The sequence below is a fragment of the Trichoderma atroviride genome, chromosome 3, assembly GCF_020647795.1.
Source record: "Trichoderma atroviride chromosome 3, complete sequence".
Taxonomy (NCBI): domain Eukaryota; kingdom Fungi; phylum Ascomycota; class Sordariomycetes; order Hypocreales; family Hypocreaceae; genus Trichoderma; species Trichoderma atroviride.
The window spans coordinates 3,193,863-3,213,889 of NC_089402.1; the positions used below are offsets into that span (position 1 = coordinate 3,193,863).

At 48.3% G+C, this 20,027-nt stretch overlaps 9 protein-coding genes across 10 annotated transcripts; 6 read left to right on the forward strand and 3 right to left on the reverse strand.

Annotated features, from left to right (window-relative positions):
- Positions 1-1,151: 1,151 nt before the first annotated feature.
- TrAtP1_006312 (uncharacterized protein) lies at positions 1,152-3,038 on the forward strand (the record flags this gene model as incomplete). Its single annotated transcript, XM_066113066.1, has 3 exons — positions 1,152-1,304; positions 1,352-2,357; positions 2,545-3,038. Exons 2-3 carry the CDS (start codon positions 1,421-1,423, stop codon positions 3,036-3,038), a joined length of 1,431 nt encoding a protein of 476 aa, XP_065969152.1. The 5' UTR covers positions 1,152-1,304; positions 1,352-1,420.
- A 3,017-nt stretch (positions 3,039-6,055) lies between these two features.
- TrAtP1_006313 (uncharacterized protein) lies at positions 6,056-7,622 on the forward strand (the record flags this gene model as incomplete). Its single annotated transcript, XM_066113067.1, has 2 exons — positions 6,056-6,818; positions 6,880-7,622. 2 exons carry the CDS (start codon positions 6,056-6,058, stop codon positions 7,620-7,622), a joined length of 1,506 nt encoding a protein of 501 aa, XP_065969153.1.
- A 129-nt stretch (positions 7,623-7,751) lies between these two features.
- Positions 7,752-10,031, reverse strand: TrAtP1_006314 (uncharacterized protein). The gene is made up of 3 exons (XM_014082934.2): positions 9,851-10,031; positions 8,228-9,740; positions 7,752-8,162 (listed from the first exon to the last, which is right to left on the reverse strand). Exons 1-3 carry the CDS (start codon positions 9,919-9,921, stop codon positions 8,007-8,009), a joined length of 1,740 nt encoding a protein of 579 aa, XP_013938409.1. The 5' UTR covers positions 9,922-10,031; the 3' UTR covers positions 7,752-8,006.
- Positions 10,032-11,298: 1,267 nt separating this feature from the next.
- TrAtP1_006315 (uncharacterized protein) lies at positions 11,299-11,619 on the forward strand (the record flags this gene model as incomplete). The annotated part of the gene is made up of 1 exon (XM_066113068.1): positions 11,299-11,619. One exon carries the CDS (start codon positions 11,299-11,301, stop codon positions 11,617-11,619), a length of 321 nt encoding a protein of 106 aa, XP_065969154.1.
- A 124-nt stretch (positions 11,620-11,743) lies between these two features.
- Positions 11,744-12,799, forward strand: TrAtP1_006316 (uncharacterized protein; the record flags this gene model as incomplete). Its single annotated transcript, XM_014082935.2, has 1 exon — positions 11,744-12,799. The coding sequence occupies one exon, from the start codon at positions 11,744-11,746 to the stop codon at positions 12,797-12,799; it is 1,056 nt and encodes a 351-aa protein (XP_013938410.2).
- A 1,023-nt stretch (positions 12,800-13,822) lies between these two features.
- Positions 13,823-16,726, forward strand: TrAtP1_006317 (uncharacterized protein). The gene is made up of 6 exons (XM_014082936.2): positions 13,823-14,895; positions 14,974-15,170; positions 15,238-15,602; positions 15,662-15,787; positions 15,841-16,327; positions 16,387-16,726. The coding sequence occupies exons 1-6, from the start codon at positions 14,697-14,699 to the stop codon at positions 16,501-16,503; spliced, it is 1,491 nt and encodes a 496-aa protein (XP_013938411.2). The 5' UTR covers positions 13,823-14,696; the 3' UTR covers positions 16,504-16,726.
- TrAtP1_006318 (uncharacterized protein) lies at positions 16,709-18,358 on the reverse strand. 2 transcript variants are annotated; one of them, XM_066113069.1, is made up of 2 exons: positions 18,219-18,358; positions 16,709-18,146 (listed from the first exon to the last, which is right to left on the reverse strand). In XM_066113069.1, exons 1-2 carry the CDS (start codon positions 18,328-18,330, stop codon positions 16,840-16,842), a joined length of 1,419 nt encoding a protein of 472 aa, XP_065969155.1. In that variant the 5' UTR covers positions 18,331-18,358; the 3' UTR covers positions 16,709-16,839. The 2 variants fall into 2 exon arrangements, with proteins under 2 accessions (XP_065969155.1, XP_065969156.1); XM_066113070.1 differs by having other exon boundaries at positions 16,709-18,167.
- A 142-nt stretch (positions 18,359-18,500) lies between these two features.
- TrAtP1_006319 (uncharacterized protein) lies at positions 18,501-19,191 on the forward strand. The gene is made up of 4 exons (XM_014082938.2): positions 18,501-18,562; positions 18,689-18,760; positions 18,823-18,897; positions 18,975-19,191. The coding sequence occupies exons 1-4, from the start codon at positions 18,533-18,535 to the stop codon at positions 19,047-19,049; spliced, it is 252 nt and encodes an 83-aa protein (XP_013938413.1). The 5' UTR covers positions 18,501-18,532; the 3' UTR covers positions 19,050-19,191.
- A 32-nt stretch (positions 19,192-19,223) lies between these two features.
- Positions 19,224-19,968, reverse strand: TrAtP1_006320 (uncharacterized protein). Its single transcript, XM_014082939.2, has 2 exons — positions 19,493-19,968; positions 19,224-19,424 (listed from the first exon to the last, which is right to left on the reverse strand). The coding sequence occupies exons 1-2, from the start codon at positions 19,785-19,787 to the stop codon at positions 19,243-19,245; spliced, it is 477 nt and encodes a 158-aa protein (XP_013938414.2). The 5' UTR covers positions 19,788-19,968; the 3' UTR covers positions 19,224-19,242.
- Positions 19,969-20,027: the final 59 nt, after the last annotated feature.

Sequence of the window (20,027 nt, forward strand, 5' to 3'; positions counted from 1 at the left end):
GTTCCTCCTACATGTTTCATTAAATACCACCTTTCATATGCTAACGATCAACACCAAGTATACAATCAAGATACATGTAGGCGGTATGTACTGGCACAAAAACGTGATCTGGCTTGTTGATTGGGCCGTGAGCTATACAGCAAGGCTAGAGTGGCTGTGTCTTGCCCGATTTCCCTCCTAGCCATAGCTTCACCTTTGCTTTACAATATTACAATCTATAGATACCTTCTTCGCAATTATTACTGCCAATCACCTCTTTACAAATGCTGTAATCCGCTGCATGAAGGAATACCTTGGGCGCTATACGACCTTGGCTTCCCTCGGTATACTACGAAGATGACTGATCCCAGAAACAGCAGAAGGGTTGGTAACAGGCACGTGGCAAATAATGCGAATATGACTAAATTGACTGTGCTTAGGAAGATGGTAATCGGCAAGCGATTGATATTCTGTATTCTGGATCTGACGAAACGACGGTTGAAATCGAGTGCGTCCTATCATCTTAAACACCCTTCGTGTAACGCATCATGTTGACAACATCAAAGTATTATTGCTGTTCACGGCCTTGGATCAAATGTAGATTGGTCGTGGACTTGGAAAGATAAATCCAACCCTGATTTTACCGTTCACTGGCTCAAAGATCCACACATGCTACCTGCCGTCATGCCAAACGCCAGAATTTTGGCATACAATTACGATTCGCGATGGCATCTCGATGCCCCTAGAACTCGTCTCCAGATCTGCGGCGAAGACTTAATTCGAAGCGTAAGCAATCTACGTGATGGCACGAATGATCGTCCAATCATCTTTATCGGGCATAGTTTGGGAGGGTTGGTCATCCAACATGTAAGTGACTCTATCGGCGAGGACTCGAGAGAATTCCATATTGCTTCAATATGATATCAAACCCCCTTCTTCTACATCTTCTACAAAGTCCTCGAGCCCGAAAGATAGGCTAACCCGCCCGTTTGGCCAAGGGCCTACTTTTCGCCAACACGCCTAGGTATAACGACTTGCTTAAGCAGACAATTGGCTTTCTTGCGCTCGGGGTACCGTTTAGAGGCTCAGAAATGCAGACTTCTGCTTCTTATGCGGCCAGCTTCCTCTCGCCATTCGGATCCGATACGGGAATCATTCAGAATCTGGGCTATGATAACCCATACTTACGGGACAAGCTGCAGGAACTATGCCAGCTTCATAAAACATTGCCATTATCGATAAGCTGCTTCTATGAACTTTACGGAACCAACTATGGAGCCCGGTTCGGGGTCCCTTGGCCAGTCAGTCATCTGTTGAATAGATTGGTATGTCGTGCTGTTCAAGAGTTTGGCAATTGCTAAGCCGGATATAGGTCGTGCCGGAAGAATCAGCCTGCATTGCTGGCTGCACGAGGATCGCGCTCCAGACAGACCATTTGGCCATGAATAAATATTCTCATCCCGGAGATAGATCGTTCAATGACGTTTCCAAGGAGATCATCAGAATACACTGTGATTGGAAATCCATGCAAAAAATGCAAGATCAAGTTGGCACGGAAAATACTCATTTCGTCGTTCCCTTTGGCCAGAACGAGAGCTTTGTTGGCCGCCAAGGCATCGTCGAAAAGCTCCGACAAAGGCTTCCTGCAAGAGCTTATGAAAATACATGCCAGCGAACCGCAATCATGGGTCCGAGCGGTTTGGGCAAGACACAAATCGCAATCGAGGCAGTTTACCGAATCCATAGAGACCACCCTCATTGCTCCATATTTTGGGTTCCCGCCATGAACATTGCCACCTTTGAGAATGCCTATCGCGAGATTGGGCAAGCTCTCAATGTGGCCGGCATAGCTGATGTTAAAGCCAATATCAAGACAATTGTGAAGACAGCTCTGAGCCATAAAAGCGCTGGTGAATGGCTGTTGGTACTTGACAGCATGAACGACATGGAAGTAGCCAAGGAGATATACGACTACCTACCTTTTAGTCTCAAGGGCTCCATCCTTTTTACGACTCAAAGCAAATCCATTGTTGCCGGCATGGATCTTCCAAAGGATGGGATACACGCCATTTCCTCCATGGAGAGGTCTGAATCCATCCAGCTATTAAAGTGCCGCTTAGACAACAAACAGGTCACGGATTCGAAAAGCCTGAATATGCTGGCCGACTTTCTAGGTGACATTCCACTGGCCATCAGACAAGCGGCATCCTATATTTTCGAAACCCAAATCACAACAGCCAAATATCTTGAGCGCTGCAAATCGGATAGTAATGGCATGACTGAGTTTGTCACCAAGGGTTTCGAGGATGAAGTCCAGAATGGCATCTTGCGATGCCCCACCGCCACAACTTGCAGACTATCCGTTGATCGCCTCGCGAGTAATTTCCCCCCTCGCTGCAGGGTACTTGCGGTTTGTCTGTTTTCTTGCGAATAACAACATCCCCATTTCTCTACTGTCGGCTGCAAACGATGATGATCAGAGCAATGAAGCGATCAGCGCGTTGCAAGCCTATTCCCTCGTTGATAGACAACAGAATTCTGATTCGGTCCACATTCATCCTTTAGTTAGCCAGTTCATGAGAAAGTTGATGCAAGTTGAAAATACGTGGACCGAAGAAAACGCGTCAGTCATCAAGAAGCTTGCCGACTTTGCGCCCGAACCAACTGAGGACAATAGAGACTTGTGGATGGAGTACTTGCCTCATTTCCTTGGCGCACTTGAGCCACGACATGGTGCGTTGGATGAACAAGACATAGTGCTCCGGCATAAGATACGTAACAGCTATATTGTCACGGGCAAAGACAAAGAGGCAAAAGAAATATTCCAGGATGTGGTCAGAGCTGCAGGCGAAGGCTTGTTTAACACCACCAGCGCGGATAAGCGACTTGAAACCGTCATCAACGATGTGTTGGGGATTCTACATAAGCAAGGGCGTCACGAAGAGGCCGGGTCAGTAAGTCGTGAGATCATGAGGTTTCAGAGGCGGGTAGCAAATGTTAGGCATCTGGATACAGCCCTGGCCATATTCTCCCAGGTCATGAAGGAACGACGCTCCTAAGCCCTTCACTTGATCCAAACCCCAAGGCCCATGGCCTTTTGCACAGATGGTAGATTTTGAATATAATATTTATCACTTAAATAAACGGTCGCTATAGTCATTCAGCTGCGGGGTTCTTGAGAAATAGTAAAGCACGTTCCAGGCAGTGCCAACGTGGCAAGGGTATCTTCTTTGTTCGGGGTTCTGAAGCTCAATTTCTTTCATAGGTAGTCTTTTGGCGTTGTCACATGTCTACCAAACATCATCTCAGTCTGAAATCAATGACTGGAGAATTCGATGTTGCAAAAAGTTGCAAATCCTCATCGGCCTGGCTCCCCCTTGGAAGAAATGGACGAAGTTCATACAATACTCTTCTAAATCTAGCAACTTAATCCTGAATATGGAAATAGATGAACGCCAAGACGATGCCAGCGGCTGCCTAAGACTTGTATGGGAGCCGCCAAATCTTCCCACGACAGAGTAAGTCAAACCGGTGCAATTGGCTGTTATCTCGTGAGCCACTAACTGATGAGTTCAAAGTATTATCGCTGTTCATGGATTATACGGCACATATAGCGACACTTGTTGCAATCCAGAAGACCCAGAAGGATCCCTAGGACCTATACTTGAAGAGTTCTCATCGATCGCTCGAGTATTTGTTTTCGACAGTGCTATCTACGAGGATATTCTCTTCGACAAATTTGTTTTAGAGAAAGCTGCCACGGCATTATTAGAAGCTATAGCCACAAACAAAAACACTAATAAAGACGAGAAGGTCAGAAAAAACAACTTCTCCATGCAATTTTTAGATATGTTATTGAACTTTTGATCAGCGCCCCTTAGTCTTTCTGTGCCATAATTTGGCTGGGATTCTTGTGAAAGAGGTAAGAAGCGTATTCCCGATTATCTTCACAGATATATCTGACCTGTCCATGCTAAGCCAAGGTGTATTTAGCTACTTTGGATCGCAAACCATGCAGAAAAATACATCAAAATTGCTTTTGCAACCAGAGTCCTAGTAAGTTGTACTTTTGATAAGTGAATTCTTTGTAGTTAGTCTAATATTTGTTAGGTTTGCTTCGGAACGCCAGATTCGACTTCTGACTGGGATGATATCCTCCTCAAATCGATGCTGACCAGAACCGAAAGTCATAACGGTGGTGTACATGAAACAGCTCAGCAAACTAAAGCAAGAAAATGTATGAAGGTAGGAGTATCGAGTTTGAAGGCAGCATCCGCCAGATATGAAATGATCAAGAATCAGTATGAGAATGTATATCTTTTTGAGCAGTCCCCTACAGATGGTGTGGGAATTATAGTAAGTTATACTGCCCTCGGGCAGATAACCTACATCACTTGATACAATTTTGAACTAATTAGGGACCTACAGGTCCGACCGGACACAGACTCAGGATGCTATTCATTTCTTCAAACAACTCATCATAAACTCTGCAACAGCGACGACGCTCTGTCTTACGTTATCGATAAAATAAAGAACACCACAGCAATGGGGAACAAAGGTGAGGGCCATTTTACTTTACTGTTCCGTATCATGTCCCTAACCGATATCAGATCATCAATGAGCCGCGATTGATTGTCGAAGGATTCTTGCGGGCTTGTATGATCACGACGGACGACCAGGAGAAATGCTAACGGAGACTTCAACTTTTTCCAACTCCGCTCTCATTGATAAGATTCTAGGTCATGGTCTAGGGATAACCATGATATATGGAGTTGCGGGATCAGGAAAGTCCATCCTCGCAAGTCAAATTTCAGCGTTGAAGGGCTTCGATTCTAAGAGCAGCATCGTATTGTCGTACTATTTTAGTGCTGGTGACTACAGGAGAAGCTCATACCGCAGCTTGCTTATTTCGTTCATCCTTCAACTACTATACTGGGGAGATGTTCCATTTGATAGCGCATATGTTCAGCAGCTATATTCCAGTATGGCAACATCAAGGCCTCTCGAAATTACGACACCTGATCTCTATAGACTATTGTGTGGCATGATTTCAAGGATATCCGAAGTCAATATTGTTTGTATCATTGACGCTCTTGACGAGTGCGATGAGAGTTCTTGTGGCCAGCTTTTAGGCGACTTTCGCAGACTGATTCCTCGCAACTCCGCAAAACGCAAAGCTTTTATAACTTGCCGGCTGACCGACAGCATTGCAGCACTTGTAAGGCCTTTCATTGAGGTTAATGGAATCGACCTGAGCAAAGAATCACACGGAGTTAAAGTGGAAATGCTGAAAAGAAGCCCGCAAGCTTATATGAATGGCCTTGAAGGAGAAAACATGACACCTCTGATGATTACTCTACTCTCGACTCTGAACCAGCCAGTTGACTTGGCTATGATAACGGAGGATACAGACTACAGCATGATCTATGAACGCGTTTTGGCACAAATCGATGCACCGAATCTATGGCTTCGCGATGTCTTAATCTGCCTGGCCTTTGCCAAACGGCCATTGAGGATTAGTGAGTTAGCAGGTGCAATGTGCATGGATACATCTTCGTCAAGCAGTAATCCCCCAACGCTGCAGAAAATATGCATCTCAGCGCCCAAGGATCTGCAACAACACCTAGAGCTTGTATTTGGGCCTCTGCTTCGGGTGGAAAATGGCATTGTCCATCTCTTACACAACACACTACGTGACTTCATTCGGCACCAATCACATTTCATATTACGAAATGAAATTCCAGAGCTGTATCAAGCTGATGAAACAGCTGGACAGTTATACATACTACACAAATGCCTAGGCATGCTTTCTATCCCCGAATTGCGCAGAATTGATGAATTTTCGACGAAAAGGCGCCCTTTCGATACGCTATGCGATTTGCCCATCGCCTCAGCGCCTCATAGTTTCGCATTCTACGCTGGCTCCTGCTTAGCTATTCACATAAGGGATATCGAAAAAGATGGTGATGAAGCAAGGTCTAGAATTATCCAGAATTGGTTATCTCTCTTCTTATCTTCGGATAACTTGGATGCTAGAACTTGGTGGATTCAGACATTCATATCCTGCCAGGTATACATGGATGTCGAAAAGGACACAACAGAACCTGGTGCGATGCTTCGCCTCTTTGCATTGCTGGGATTTGAAAAGACTACCAATTGGCTCTTATGCCAGATGACTGACGAAAATAGCGCCGGATTCGAGGCCAGTGTTAAATCTGCTCTCTGGGATGCTCTGCGCCAGGGTCATACGGGTACTGTCGAAATTCTCCTGCAATCAGCCGTCAACTTCGACAAAGCCATATGGGTTCCTATCCTTAAAGTGGCCTGCCAAGAGGGTAACGCCGATTTAGTGGAGAAGATTATTTTGCGATGGTCTGAAGATTTCCAAACACCGTCGTCAAAGGTACATATTATCCAATGCCTTCAGGTTGTTGCCAAATATGGCCATTGGCACATAATTCCCCGCATACGAAAAGCCTACAGAGACTTGATGGCTTTGATGGACAGAGAAGTCCTGGCGAAACTGATCCAAATAGCGTCCGAAAATGGGCGAGACGGCGTTGTCCGCGAACTTCTCTTAGTGCACGGCCACTTGGAAACATACAGCATGGAAACTGATGATTTAAACAGTGGAGTTACTAACGCGCAGCAAAATGAGGATAACATAGAGGTTGATGATGACGACTTACAAGTTCAAGAAGGCTCTTGGTTGAGCAGCGCGTTGGTTGCAGCTGCAAGATTTGGCAGCGCGGCAGTCATTTCCCTTCTGGCCGACCATGCTGATCTTAAACACCCATCAGGATATCTCAATTTTACACCCCTCCATGAGGCAGCCTTGGGTAAGTATAGCTGTCTAGAAAAGCGTCGTCAAATGTTACAGCAAGACTGATGTTGGTATAGAGAACAAAACCGAGGCTATGGAAATGCTACTAAACTGCGGGTGTGATATTGATTGTCTCGATGGCCAAGGTACCACACCACTGATGCTAGGTTGTCTCAGAGGGCACGCGAGGGTAGTTCAAGTCTTATTAAATCGGGGAGCCAACCCAGATCACATTGCAAACAAGACAACAAGATATCGGCCCCTTCACGTTGCAGCTAGCCTGGGCAACGAGGTTCTCGTCCGCATACTATTAGAAGCCGGTGCTTCGGAAAATGCTCGACTCAAGCCCATGAGATACACACCTTTACACCTGGCCGTATCAGCTTCCAACTCGACTGAATCAAGTCATTATGTCCGGGTAGCCAGAACTCTTCTAGAGTTTGGTGCCAACGTCGATGCTACAAGTGAGGATGGCATCACGCCACTGCATATGGCTGTCAAATTGAGCCAGCCATGCGAAGACTTGATCAGAGCTCTTGTTCAATATGGTGCCGATATCGACAAATTGGACGATAGTGGCCACTCCGCCTTATTTTACGCTTTGAAGAGGACTGGTCAGATAGCTCGGATCCTATGGGACCCAAAAGGTCTCAAAGACAAACAGATCTCAGTGCTATTTGACGCAGCATCAGAAGGAAATGTACCAAGGGTCCAACAACTGCTTAGCGCTGGCTGTGATAAAGCAGAGAAAGATGCACAGGGTAGAATAGCCTTCGACGTTGCTACAAACCCCGAACTGAAAGGGCTCCTAAGACTTTAACCGTCAAACGTACCTTAGAGCTGATTTATAATAGTTAGTTGTCTTGTAGGGTTGTCTTATCATCAAGATTAGAAATTGATGAGTAGTTTATGTCCCAAGTATTACCTATATACAAATATATATTAACTACTCTTTTACTCCTTCTATTCTTCTTATCAATTCACCTTGGTGTTGCCCCATGTGGTTGGAGCAGACTAGTAATCTTAGACGCAGCGACAGAGGATATGGATATTAGAGGAATCATTGAAAAAAAGAAACACGGAGATATACCGAGGGAAATAAAAAGTAATAAAACATAACGTCGTTAGCTTTAACTTAATTTCATTGGCTCATTATTGTGATTTACATAACAACTTGGAATCTCACGCCTTTTACTCCCAAGTCTCATCGACCTCCCACGCGGATGACACCCGCCGCCATCAACTTCTGAATCTTGGATCGCACGCTTGGGTTCTTCATGTGCTCGTTGAGAGCCATTGGGTCAGATTGCGACTGTTGCAAAATGGATTGCATGACTGGATCTTGCATTATACTCATAATCTAAAAAGCAATTGTTAGCGAAAAGTTTCCCGGCCAAGTTTTATTCAAGAAACAGTAAATCTTACCTCTGGGTCTTGCTGCAATCTCTGTCTTGTCTGCTCCTCTGTCTCGTTCTCTCGGGCTGAGTACATGGCGGAAAGAGCCTTTTGCTGCTGCTGCTCAATCTCACGGGCGTTGGCACCCTTGTGGTGCTCGAGATCAACCCGCATAGCCTCGTCGCAGGCATCTACGCATTCAGAGTACTTGCGCATGCCAAAGTAGGCCTGAGCCTTTCGGATGTAAGCTCGAATGAATGTTGGGTCCTTCTTGATGGCTAGGTTGCAGTCATCTACTGCACTGGGGAACTCAAACAGCTTGACAAAGGCAGCAGCACGGTTACTGTAGCCCCTAGGATCTTCTGGTGCTCGCTTAACCATCTCAGAGTAAGCGGCCACGGCTCCAGGGAAATCCATTTCCTTGAACTTCTTGTTACCCTCTTCACGGGCCTCTTCAGCCTTGGCCGGGTCAATGTAGGCATGCTTGGCTGCCTCGGTCTTGGCTCGCTCAGCGGCACGGAGCTTGTTCAAGACATCAGGGGTTCGGTGCTCGGTCAGAGATTTGTTGTAGTTTTCGATAGCCAGGGCAAGATCGCCCTTCTTCTCATAAGCAGAGCCGATACGAGCGTAACTCTTAGCAATAAGCTTAAAGTCAGCGTAGATCATTCGGCCCTCATCAACTGCCTTTTGGCACGACTCAATACACTTGTCATAATCTCCCTTCTCAAAGTAAGCCGCGCCGAGGTTGTTGAGGTAGGTGATGTCCTGGTAAATCTCCCACGCCTTGCTGTAGTGCTCGATGGCCTCGTCAAACTTTCGCTTCTTGTAGTTCTCTGTGCCAAGGGCCTTTTCCTTGTCAGCCTCCTCCTTTTTCTTCTGCTTCTCTAGAGCTTCTTCGTCAAGTTCGGGTTCGGGTTCTGGCTCAGGGGCCTTCTTTGGCTCAGGGGCCTTCTTTGGGGCATCTGGCATGGGGGTATCTTCAGAGACGTTGTAGGACTGGCTACCCTCGGGAGGGCTGTCGCGCACTTCCATATCAACGCCCATCATGACGCCAAGCACCTGGATCATTCTTGGGTCGCTGAACATGTCCTGAGACATGAGAGGGTTCTGCTGAATCTGCTGCAGTTTCGCCATGAACGAGGGATCAGCAAGGTAGGCGGCTGTCTTGGGGTTTGCAGCAAGCTTCTGGATCATGTTCGGGTCCTTGAACATGTCGCCGAGGCCGCCCATGGGATTGCCGCCTCCAGCTTCCTGCTGCATGGCCTTTTCAACGGAGGCCAGGCCACTCTTGAGCTGCGCATTGTTCGGGTCATGCTTCAGACCAGCTTCGTAGGCGTCGTTGGCTCCCAGCAAATCTCCCTTGCCGTGAAGAGCGGCACCTTTGCGTCCCCAGCCCTTGGCCCAGTCGGGTTTGATTTCGGTTGTCTTGTCGGCATCCTTCAGTGCATTGTCCCAGTCCTTCTTGGAAGCATAGGCGGCCGATCGGTTGGAGTAGAGAATGTGGTTTTCGGGCTGGAGAGCGATGGCCTGAGTGAACTTGTCACTGCAAGATGTTAGTCTTTTTGCTTTACAACTTGTTTGGATATGGCGATAAAGATGAAGTTTGCAGGCATCTCGGAGGGGTCAAGTGGGGTGATGCGCAGTGCAACTTACATAGCCTCATCAAAGTTCTTGTCGGCAATGGCCTTGTTGCCCAGAGCTTTGAGCTCGTCTGCGGAAGCCATGGTGGAAAACGGATTGTCGGAGAGATGGATGGATGCGAGGTTCAATTCGCAGGAGGAAGACACAGAGAAGAAAGCTCTGGAGATGATCAGCTCCAGATGAAAGAAATGAAATCCGATGTGGGGTTTTTAGTTTAAGATGCCCAGCGCCAAGTACCTTCTAGCTGCTTCGATGCTGCGGGATTATGACCCACTCTAGGATTTTCCAGGACCGGAGCTGGTGTGGGGCTCTCTGGATGCGCAAGGCTGAATGACAAACAGAATGCATCGTGAGCCTCGTAAAGTGGATTTTGAGAGGGCAATATCTTTTACGGGTAGATTTCAAATGGCCCGTTGCAGGACGTTGCTCAAGATTGAACAGAAGACTATGCTGCTCGCTGCCTACGGTAGCATCTATCACTAACACGGTGCAGCTTGGAAATGCTAGGGTACCACAATGGGATGCCGAGTCCACTATATAAGTGCTTTGAATTATTGCTGAAACGACAAAAAAAAGCTCAATTGTTTGTTAGATGGTTGCGTTCAAAATTATATAGGCCCTACAGAAGAATAGATGGAGATCACATTATCAACACTCTCTACTGGAACCAAGACGTTATACGGAACTAACAGGTAGCCGATGACAACTCTTTGGCAATCAATCGTTAGACTTTTAAAACAATAACTGCAGATGGTACGTAAACTAAACCGGATAGCAAAAGAACTGTCGCCAAGAGGACAACACAACTACTGTAGTCTCTAGAACGGAGCACCAGATAGGTATCTGACAGAGACAGCACAAATACATGTGCCAACAGAGAAGCAGAGATGGAAAGAAGTATACAAAGGCTTCAACACTATATTTTGTCACTATTATTCCAATTCTTTCGTCTCTTGAGTAATTGCGCAGTCTATGTCTTTTATCTTACAGTATACTGGTTTTTGCATAGGTTGACTTTATACAATGCGGATGCCACTAACACCAAGCGCCGCTAATATGGACTTGGCGATTTCCAAGCAGTGCGTATTAGCTGTAGCCTGTGCTGTGTCCATGGCCTTTGCAGGTCGTCATCAAGATCAATAATACAAAGGAAATAAGAAAGCAACTAAAACAAAATATAAGCACGACACGAATCAATTCGCTTTTCGGGTTATCTGCCAGTCGAGCTCGTTCCACTTTGACAGACCCTTTCTGTTGATCTGCGGCACGTATCTGCACGCTGTACGGAGCTGCAAAACAGCGCGTTCCAGCTAGTATAGACAATACCCCGCCATCGCAGATGAAGGGTTAGGGCGTCAAATCGATCCATCTTCTCATCGAACTCACATCCGCATAGCTGTCCCACCCGCCGACCAGAAACACCGACATCGCCTGAACTGCGGGTTGTACAGGCACCCAAAATGTCAGATTCACCACCTACCACTGCTGATCTGCCCACTGAAGAGCACGACCTCGTAGTGGTCGGCGCAGGCCTCAGCGGCATCAACACTGCCCACCGGCTGCAAACCGAGCTGCCTCACCGGTCCTTCACGATCCTCGAGGCGCGCGACGTTATTGGCGGCACATGGAGCTTCTTCAAGTATCCCGGCATGCGCAGCGACTCGTCTCTCCGGTCCTTTGGCTTGGACTGGCACCCCTGGAAACTCCCCCCACAAGGTTGCCACCGCAGGCGAGATTTGCGACTATCTGGAAGACGCGTCCAGAGCGGATGGCACCTTTGAAAAGATTCGGTTCCGGCACAGAGTCCTCAGCAGCGAATGGAGCAGCGCCGAGCAGAGATGGTCCCTGGTCGTTGATGCCAATGGCACAAGGAAGCTGATCAAGGCCAACTTCCTCTTCAGCTGCATGGGCTACTACTCGTATGAACGGGCGCTGGACAGTCCCGTGCCTGGCATCAACGACTTTGGTGGAACCGTGATCCATCCGCAGTGGTGGCCAGAGAACTTTGACTGCAGCAATAAGAATATCGTGATTGTTGGCAGTGGCGCAACCGCCATCACGCTTCTGCCCGAGCTGGCGGGCAAAGCAAAATCCGTGACGATGCTTCAGAGAACACCTTCATACGTGGTGTCCATGGAGAGGAGCTCGGGCTTTGAGAAGTTTCTGGCGGCGATACTGCCCTTGTCCTGGGTACATTGGATTGCCAGCTGCATTGACATCTGGTTCGAGGTGTTCATCTCCGAGCTATGCTTGCGATACCCTCGTCTAGGGCGCTTTCTGATCACAATGGATTTACCAAAGAGCCTACCAAAGAAGCTCGATGCGGCGGTGCATTTCAACCCGACGTATGGGCCCTTCCAACAGCGATTGTGTCTGACACCAGATGGCGAGTTCTTCAAAGCCCTGCATCGAGACGATGTTGAGATGGTCACAGACTTGATTGATACCGTCACCAAAGACGGAATACTTCTCAAATCCGGCCGCAAGCTTTCAGCAGACGTGATTGTGACTGCTACTGGGCTGCACATACAGCTCCTCGGCGGGATACGTCCCCGAGTCGACGGCAAGGAAATCGATCTCGGCCAGCAGTACGCCTGGAGAGGCTGCATGATCGAAGGCGTGCCCAACGCGGCATCCATCTTTGGCTACGTAACTACAACGTGGACTCCCGGCGCAAACTCCACGGCCAGGCTGGCTATCCGAGTAATCAAGCAGATGGAGGCGGATGATGCGTCGAGCGTTGTGCCCGTCATCCAGAGGACAGAGGGCATGCCGCGATTGTCGAGTGCGGATGTGAAGAGCCACTACATCACGAAAGCAGTAGATCGCATCCCCAAATCAACGGGGAGAGCTCCATTTTATGGGCGCGTCAACTATCCTTTAGATTTGTGGGCATTGTGTTTCGGCAGCATAAGGGACGGATTGGTGTATACAAAGAGAGAGGCCAAAAAGGTTAAATGATTAACAGCCGCATTGAAAACTTGGATAATATTGCTTGATCATCAGGCTAGATACAGAGTGAGCGAGATTAGACGCTGCTATTTACCAACAGAAGATTAAGTCTATAATACTGTCCACTTTATCTGTTTAAATACCAGGTCTTTACACTAATGATTGAACAATTTGTAGAATAGCAACACCGTTGACGGACTACTTTCCTCCCTCGAGATACATATATCTAAATTTAAAATCACAAACACTTTTACAAATACAAATACACACCGCAGAGACCCGGAAACCAGCAAACCGGGTCCATGGCCTCCTTTCGCATGTCTCGTGTTAGCGCTTTACACGTAGTCGTGTCTCAGCCCCCAATACTCTCCGATCCTGTGGCACCGCTGTCAGTGCAACAAACACGTAGGATGATGGAGCACGACCCGAATTGTCGGGAAGAGAAGAAGTCATCGTTCACAAATGCCGCGGTCCGAGCAAACAGTAAAGACTGTCTGTTGTATGAACTCCTTGGCTGTGTGTTGTTGCATCTCGTGTATAGGTAAGTATAAACCTTGGCCTGCTGTTTATAAGCCACTTCCTCTTATTAATATGTCTCAGCTTCTTGTTCTTCCTTTTATTGCAGTCCATATACTATATTTATTGCATGTGGCTAGCAAGGTTCAGCTCGTCTACGCACGCAAATCAGGCCACTTTGATAGTCAAGTTAACCGACTACTATTTCGTTAGTTCCTCGTAGGCTGTCATGCGCCATGCTTGTTATGAGCTCGTTCGGTGTTCCGATAGCAGACTTCGGCCGCTGCCACCAGAGGTCCGCTAGCCAAAAGGCCCCAGCCTTGCATCGCGAGCTATATTCTCGACCGTTGTTGCCTCTGCTGGTCTCGGCCTCCCTTGACTCCTTACAGCCACTACTACAGATGAAACTTTCTCACAGGGTTTCTTCGTGTCCAACATAAATGCACGCTATATTAGAACTGGGATTGTCCAACAACTATATGAATTCCTTCAGGCCTGTACTCACACAGCACCAATAAAGCACCAAGTCTGCAGTGCTACAGCTACTATTCGCATAGATTGCCTACAGTATCAATCCGCACTGCCACCTTCTAATTAGCTGCAGCACTAGCCTCTGGGTCCGGAAACTCGCTGCCCTGCCCCCGGCGCCGTTCCCTTTTCTTGGCCCGGCCCTCGCCGTCCCGCCATGCGGACCACACACCTGGTACTGCATCTGGGAATGGATAGCAAGCACATGGCGCGAGCTGCCCCCCCTTTGCTGAGGACTGGGTCTTTTACTCCAAATTCTTGCTGGGAAAAAAAGAAAAGAAAAATAAGCCGCTGCAGGAATCTTCGGAGACAGCCGCAGAATCGTCGCATTGGAGCCATGAGCGCGGTAATGGCACGCATCTCTAGTGCAGATTGCCCCTGGGTAACCTGCGAATAAAATCGAATCCTTGTCGAGATCGTCACCACATTCAGCCACGACCGTTTACGGTATATTTCATGTGGTGTTTACCTGCTACCATTACTAGAGCTTCTAGACCATCTCCATATTTGCCTTACCGCAAAGCCCGGGGTGGAACTAGATGGAGATTAAGCCCGTGGAGCAGAAAAGGATATTATGTGGACATTGGATCTTTCTGTCATCGACGCTCTCCCGTCCACTTCTCCCTCTCTACCCTCCTGTTCTCTCATTCTCAACTTCTACAAATAAATCAGCGATCCAAGTTATTGGTTGTATATATCAGCTATTTCTTTTCTTTCTTGCACAATTTATTCCATGCATTCATAGCACAATCCACATACACCCGCCACTCCATCGTGGACCACTTGCGCAACTCTTCCTCTGTCTTTTCGCATTGAGTCGCACGCGGCCAGGAGACGGAACCCCCGTCGCCAAATTCTCACAATGTCGCCCATGACAATCTACCTATACAGCATACTCCTCATAACATTCTTCACATTCACCGCCCGCCGAATATACTACTGGCAGCGATTGCGCCACATCCCCGGCCCAGCCAGCGCGGCATGGACAATATGGTGGCAGCTTTCAAACGCCTTGTCCGGTCGTTATCATGAGCGGTTAAAAGCAGCTGCCGACACTTATGGTATGAAAACTTTATAGTAGTGATGGTATTACTGTGAATAATCCGTATACTTACTCTCAAGCTGTCTCATATATAAAGGCCCTCTTGTGCGCATCGGACCCAATCAGCTCCTCTCCACTGATCCAAAAGTCCTCCGTCGCATGTCTGCAGTCCGCAGCGGCTACACCAAGGGCAGGTTCTACGCAAGCGGCAAGATTGTCCCCGGAGTAGACAATGTCGTCTCGTTGCGAGACCCGGCCAAACACAAAGAAATGCGCGCCTTGATGGCTCCCGGTGTAAGTCAAATCTCTGTATACTAGCACTACTTGCATGTACATGTGCCGATTTGTTGACCTTTCCAAGTTCTCCGGCAAGGCAAACGAAGGATACAGCTTCGAGGCCGCCATGAACCGCCAGCTACTGAGCTTCGTTGATCTCCTTGAGCGCAAATACGTCTCGTCCGGCTCTGATGTTCGCCCCTTTGACATGGCCGAGAAGACGCAATTCTTCGCTCTGGATGCCATAGGCGACATCTCTCTTGGCCAACCATTCGGCTATCTCGACAAGGATGAAGACTTGTACCAGTACAATGAAATCAACACAACATCGCTGCCTCTTATGAATGTCGTCTCTGTGATGCCAGCGCTGGCAAATATTGTCCACACATGGCCCTTACGACTACTGCTGCCAAAAGAGGGCGACCAGGTCGGCTTCGGTCGACTGATGCGGTACGTTGAGTAAACAATACTCTCATCATCAATAAGAACAATTGCTAAAACGATTGAAGCTTTGCACGAGGTTACGTGGATACGAGACTGGATCCAAAAACCCCTCGAGCCCAAGACATGATGCAAGCCCACATCGACAGCGGCATGTCCAAAAACGATCTCATCCAACAAGTCTTTCTCTCAATGTAACGCATCATCGCATCGCCCCTATTCTCCATCATCTAACATTGTATATTAGCATCGCCGGCTCCAACTCCTCCGCCCACGCCCTCCGCATGACCCTCCTCTCACTCATCACCTCCCCACCAGCCTATAACGCCCTCATCCACGAAATCCGCCACGCCTCTCCCGCCGTCAGCTCGCCCATCACTTGGGCCCAAGCACAGACCCTACCATACCTCCAAGCCGTCATCCGCGAAGGTCTCCGCATGTGGCCTCCCGTCGGCGGCCTCGGCTTCAAGACCGTCCCACCAGAAGGCGACCACATCAACGGCTTCTTCGTCCCCGGTGGCACGGAAATCGGCCAGGGCTTCCACGGCGTCGGACGCTCCAAGGCTGTCTGGGGCCCGGACGCTGACGTATTCCGCCCAGAGAGGTGGCTCAACGCCTCGGAAGAGCGACTAAAAGATATGACGGACGCCGTGGACACGCATTTTGGCTACGGCAAGTATTCGTGTCTCGGGAAGCCGATTGCCATGATGGAGTTGCACAAGGCTATTTTTGAGGTACGTGACACATCTTGGCAACAATTTGCAGAATGACTAATTCGGTTAATGTCTGACAGCTTGTACGACGCTTTGACTTTTGCGTGGTGAATCCGGAATCACCCATCAAGACGACTGCCTCGATCTTCCTCTTTGCGTCAGATTTCTGGGTAACGATGACGAAGCGTGATCTTTAAGTGGACTGTATAACTTCATTAATAGCTTTATGACTCATGAGTCTATATCACTCACCTTTATTTCCTTCATACCGGTGGATTTCCTTTTCAACTCCTTGATACCCTGATGGCGGAGCTCCTTTTACAATAGCTACACGAAATGAATATACTGCGAGTGGAAAATCCAAAGGGTTGTGTTCACAAAGAGCAATTATCATGATTTTTTGGACCAAACAGTCCTTCATTATTATATCCAGCTGTGCCCAGTATCAACAGCTAGCCAAGTACCTCGCTATAGTGTCTTAATATTTATACATGATTAAATTGTCATTATTGAGAATCGGAATCCAAAAGTCGTTATTCAATGTCTTCCATATCAACTTCCTTCATCGGCGTCGCTCCCAAGCTCTCCAGCCCTCTTTCGCCAGCCAGCTCAGCCCCTGGCCCAGCAGCAGCAACTCCATCAGCCGAATCGGGTTTCCGACCCATGGCCTCTTCATACTTTTTGCCGGTTTCATTCAAGAATGCTTGTACTTCAGCCTCTCTTTTAACAATGTCGTCTCTCTCGCGAGTAAGCTGCGTAACTGTGGCTGTCTTGATATTGATATCGCCCTGCATCATTTTCAGCGATGCCTGCAGCTGAACCAAGCATTCTGCAAGGCTTGGTAAAGGCGTTATCTTGGGAGGAACTTGTAGCAGCTGTTCGTTGACATCTTTCCGCGGCTTCTTCAAGCCGTCCATGCCAGCGCGCGTCTGCGCTGTTTCATACGCAATCCGCCGCTCGGCATCGCTGTCTTCTGATGACTCCGAACTATGTCCTTCAGCTGCGTTAATGAGCTCGGCCATCGTTTGGCGCTCTTGTTTCCGTCGTTCCTTCTCTGCGCGTTTGCCTAATGACAGCCCGCCGTCTTCGACATAGTCATCAAATCCTTCTCCCAAATCCTCATCTTCAGCGACCAATCGGCTGTCATCCTTCTTCTTTCGACCAAATAGCCCATCATCCTCATCTTCCATGGAAATATAGTCCTTCTCCTTCGCTAGCCGCGCTCTCCGCTCTTTCCTTTCGCGAATTTCCGCATCGGTGAGTATCTGAGTAGCCTGAGGCTGGCCCATGGAAGATGGCATCGGGGAGTCTACTATCAGAGCACCTTCTAGCTCGGACGGATCCAAGTCCATCTCGTCGTCGAGATTCGCCTTTAATGATGAGAGGTCGCTGGGGGTATTTGGTGTTGATGATTGAAGTTCATCGAGATATTCCTTGCTATATCTTGGCCTGTCGTCATCTTCCTGAAATGATCGCACCGGTAACGGTAATCCTCGAGCAGCCATTCCACGCTTCAAAGTGTTGTTTTCAAGTACTTTCTGTCCCATTGCTGCCTTCCTTGACGGGCCAAGGTCGCTTATAGGCTCATCATCTTCTTGACCAGCGTCGCCACCAAACGAGAGCTTCGATTTGGGAATCTTTTTTTTCTGCTTCGATAATCCTGATCGATTGATACCTGGTCGCACCACCACGGGGCCATTGTCGTCGTCGTCATTGCCTCCTGATGTCTCGTCTCTGTCGCCTGACGTATCTTCATCTTGAGGGTTAAAGGTATTTCGCAGCCCTGATTGTCGAAATGGCTTTCGCGCCGTCTTCGAATTAAACGTCGGCTTCACGTTGTCTGCCGTTCAGTCAGGTCAGCCTTGACTTCCATCAGCAAAAGCGGTCGCCACAAGAGTCAAGCGAAACATACCATCTTTGGGGCCTCCGCCCTCAGCCTTGGGCGGTGCGTCTCCGCTGCCTTCTTCGTCATCGTAGTCGACTTTGATGACACGCGCCTTGCGTTTTGCGCCAAACGAACTCATTTTCTTTAAGAAACTACTAGTTTATGAGCTGGAAAGCAAGTTGCTCGAGCGCATCCTCGTCTCATTGTCAATATCTTGGCCGGTATCTTATCGGCACGTGACTCGAATTTTAAGGTGGGCAGCAAGCTTCAACCAACGTTAGTGCTAGAGGATCGCGTCGCAATTCGACAGTTACAAAGTCACATTCAATTGATTGCTCAAGATGGCACCGGCCCAACCTGAGCTGAAGAAGGTATGTCTTCTATTCGAACCACCATCAACTCCGTAATCCGGATAGCTTCCCCAATTCTTCGCGAATAGCCCAACAAGCCAATGACTCGCTATTCAAGTGACCACACCAGCTAATACCTAGGCTCAGTATCTCGACAAGCGGCTCTTCGTCCAGCTTAACGGTGGTCGCAAGGTCATCGGAGTACTCCGTGGATACGATGTAAGAAAGATCCGAAATCCCCCGAGTCAAGCTGTTATGAAATACTGACTCATTCCACACAGGTCTTCCTAAACGTTGTCCTAGACGAGGCGGTCGAAGAGAAAGACGGTGGAGAGAAGATCAGACTGGGCATGGTTGTGCGTACTCGTCCAAAACCCCCATGACAAACTCAATGCCATCTCTCTGACCCATAAACTAACTTATAAATGACAAGGTCATTCGCGGCAACTCCGTGGTCATGCTGGAAGCTCTGGAGCGAATCGGCGGCGACGACAGGCAGCACCGATAAACTTTGGACGACAACAAGATGGGTGAATGGATACCTGAAATGTACTTGTTTGGCGTTTACGGAAACGATACGAAGAGGTGATAATGGGACTTGATACGATCATCTATCGCTGCTAGATTTTTGGGTTTTTTTCCGACTTGAGAATAAAAAAAAAAAAGATGAAATTTACCTGCACGGGACACGCACCCCATGTCTACTTGCTTTGTGAACCCCAGGCGCCCGGATCATAATAATCCATCAACTGGCCGTTGTACGTCTTCTGCCATCCCTTGACGCCTCCCCTGAGAATCACGGCCTTCATCTCAGCCTCGCCAATCGAATCGAGGTACTCTTGGAACCAGCCTGCACATTTCGGCCCTCGAGTGCCGCAGCTCCCTGCATGTGGCCAGCTCACGATCAGTTTCCAAGGTGTTACAATCAACATATTTGCGGTAGGCACTCACCACAGTAGAATATAACCCTTTTAATCCCAGCCTGCTTGCAGAGTTGATACACTGCCCCTCGAGTTTGATAAAATGACTGAGCCGGGAAATTCACAGACGTGGCAACCGTACCACCCTCCCAGTCAGTCCTACGCACATCCACCAGTAAAAAGTCCTTATGCGCGCGCTGGCCCGCCGCCTTGACGCGCTCAATCGACTCGTAGACTTCAGAAGGCTCAATGAAATCACACGAGACATCAGACGCTGGGATCTCTTCGAATTTGAGGGGCCCGCCTTCTTGCGTAGAGGATGCCATTGCCGCCAATATTCTGGTATGAGAGGCCTTATAAAGCAGAGAATTGATACTCAAAGCTCGAGTACCTAATAAGTGAACCAGATGCTGAAATTGAGACAACTTTGAGAAAACGATGCGTTCCTGGAGTTTCCCGGACCCCGCTTTCCCCAATACTAAATAAGCAGCTATTCTTACTCCAATAAGCAAGACGGCCAATTCGTATTACAGATTTGATGAAGTGGCTATGCCTCAGAGGGCATT

Excerpts from the sequence above, each read along its gene's own strand:
- TrAtP1_006314 (XM_014082934.2), bottom strand. The coding sequence starts at position 9,921 with ATGGCTTCCGCAGACGAGCTCAAAGCTCTGGGCAACAAGGCCATTGCC. Across the intron at positions 9,741-9,850 it reads AAGAACTTTGATGAGGCTAT|TGACAAGTTCACTCAGGCCA; the intron begins GTAAGTTGCACT and ends AACATCTTGCAG. Across the intron at positions 8,163-8,227 it reads GATTGCAGCAAGACCCAGAG|ATTATGAGTATAATGCAAGA; the intron begins GTAAGATTTACT and ends ATTGCTTTTTAG.
- TrAtP1_006320 (XM_014082939.2), bottom strand. The coding sequence starts at position 19,787 with ATGGCATCCTCTACGCAAGAAGGCGGGCCCCTCAAATTCGAAGAGATC. Across the intron at positions 19,425-19,492 it reads AAGGGTTATATTCTACTGTG|GGAGCTGCGGCACTCGAGGG; the intron begins GTGAGTGCCTAC and ends GGCCACATGCAG.
- TrAtP1_006318 (XM_066113069.1), bottom strand. The coding sequence starts at position 18,330 with ATGAGTTCGTTTGGCGCAAAACGCAAGGCGCGTGTCATCAAAGTCGAC. Across the intron at positions 18,147-18,218 it reads GGGCGGAGGCCCCAAAGATG|ACAACGTGAAGCCGACGTTT; the intron begins GTATGTTTCGCT and ends ACTGAACGGCAG.
- TrAtP1_006319 (XM_014082938.2), top strand. The coding sequence starts at position 18,533 with ATGGCACCGGCCCAACCTGAGCTGAAGAAG. Across the intron at positions 18,761-18,822 it reads GAGTACTCCGTGGATACGAT|GTCTTCCTAAACGTTGTCCT; the intron begins GTAAGAAAGATC and ends CATTCCACACAG. Across the intron at positions 18,898-18,974 it reads AGATCAGACTGGGCATGGTT|GTCATTCGCGGCAACTCCGT; the intron begins GTGCGTACTCGT and ends ATAAATGACAAG.
- TrAtP1_006317 (XM_014082936.2), top strand. The coding sequence starts at position 14,697 with ATGTCGCCCATGACAATCTACCTATACAGCATACTCCTCATAACATTC. Across the intron at positions 14,896-14,973 it reads AGCAGCTGCCGACACTTATG|GCCCTCTTGTGCGCATCGGA; the intron begins GTATGAAAACTT and ends TCATATATAAAG. Across the intron at positions 15,788-15,840 it reads CAACAAGTCTTTCTCTCAAT|CATCGCCGGCTCCAACTCCT; the intron begins GTAACGCATCAT and ends ATTGTATATTAG.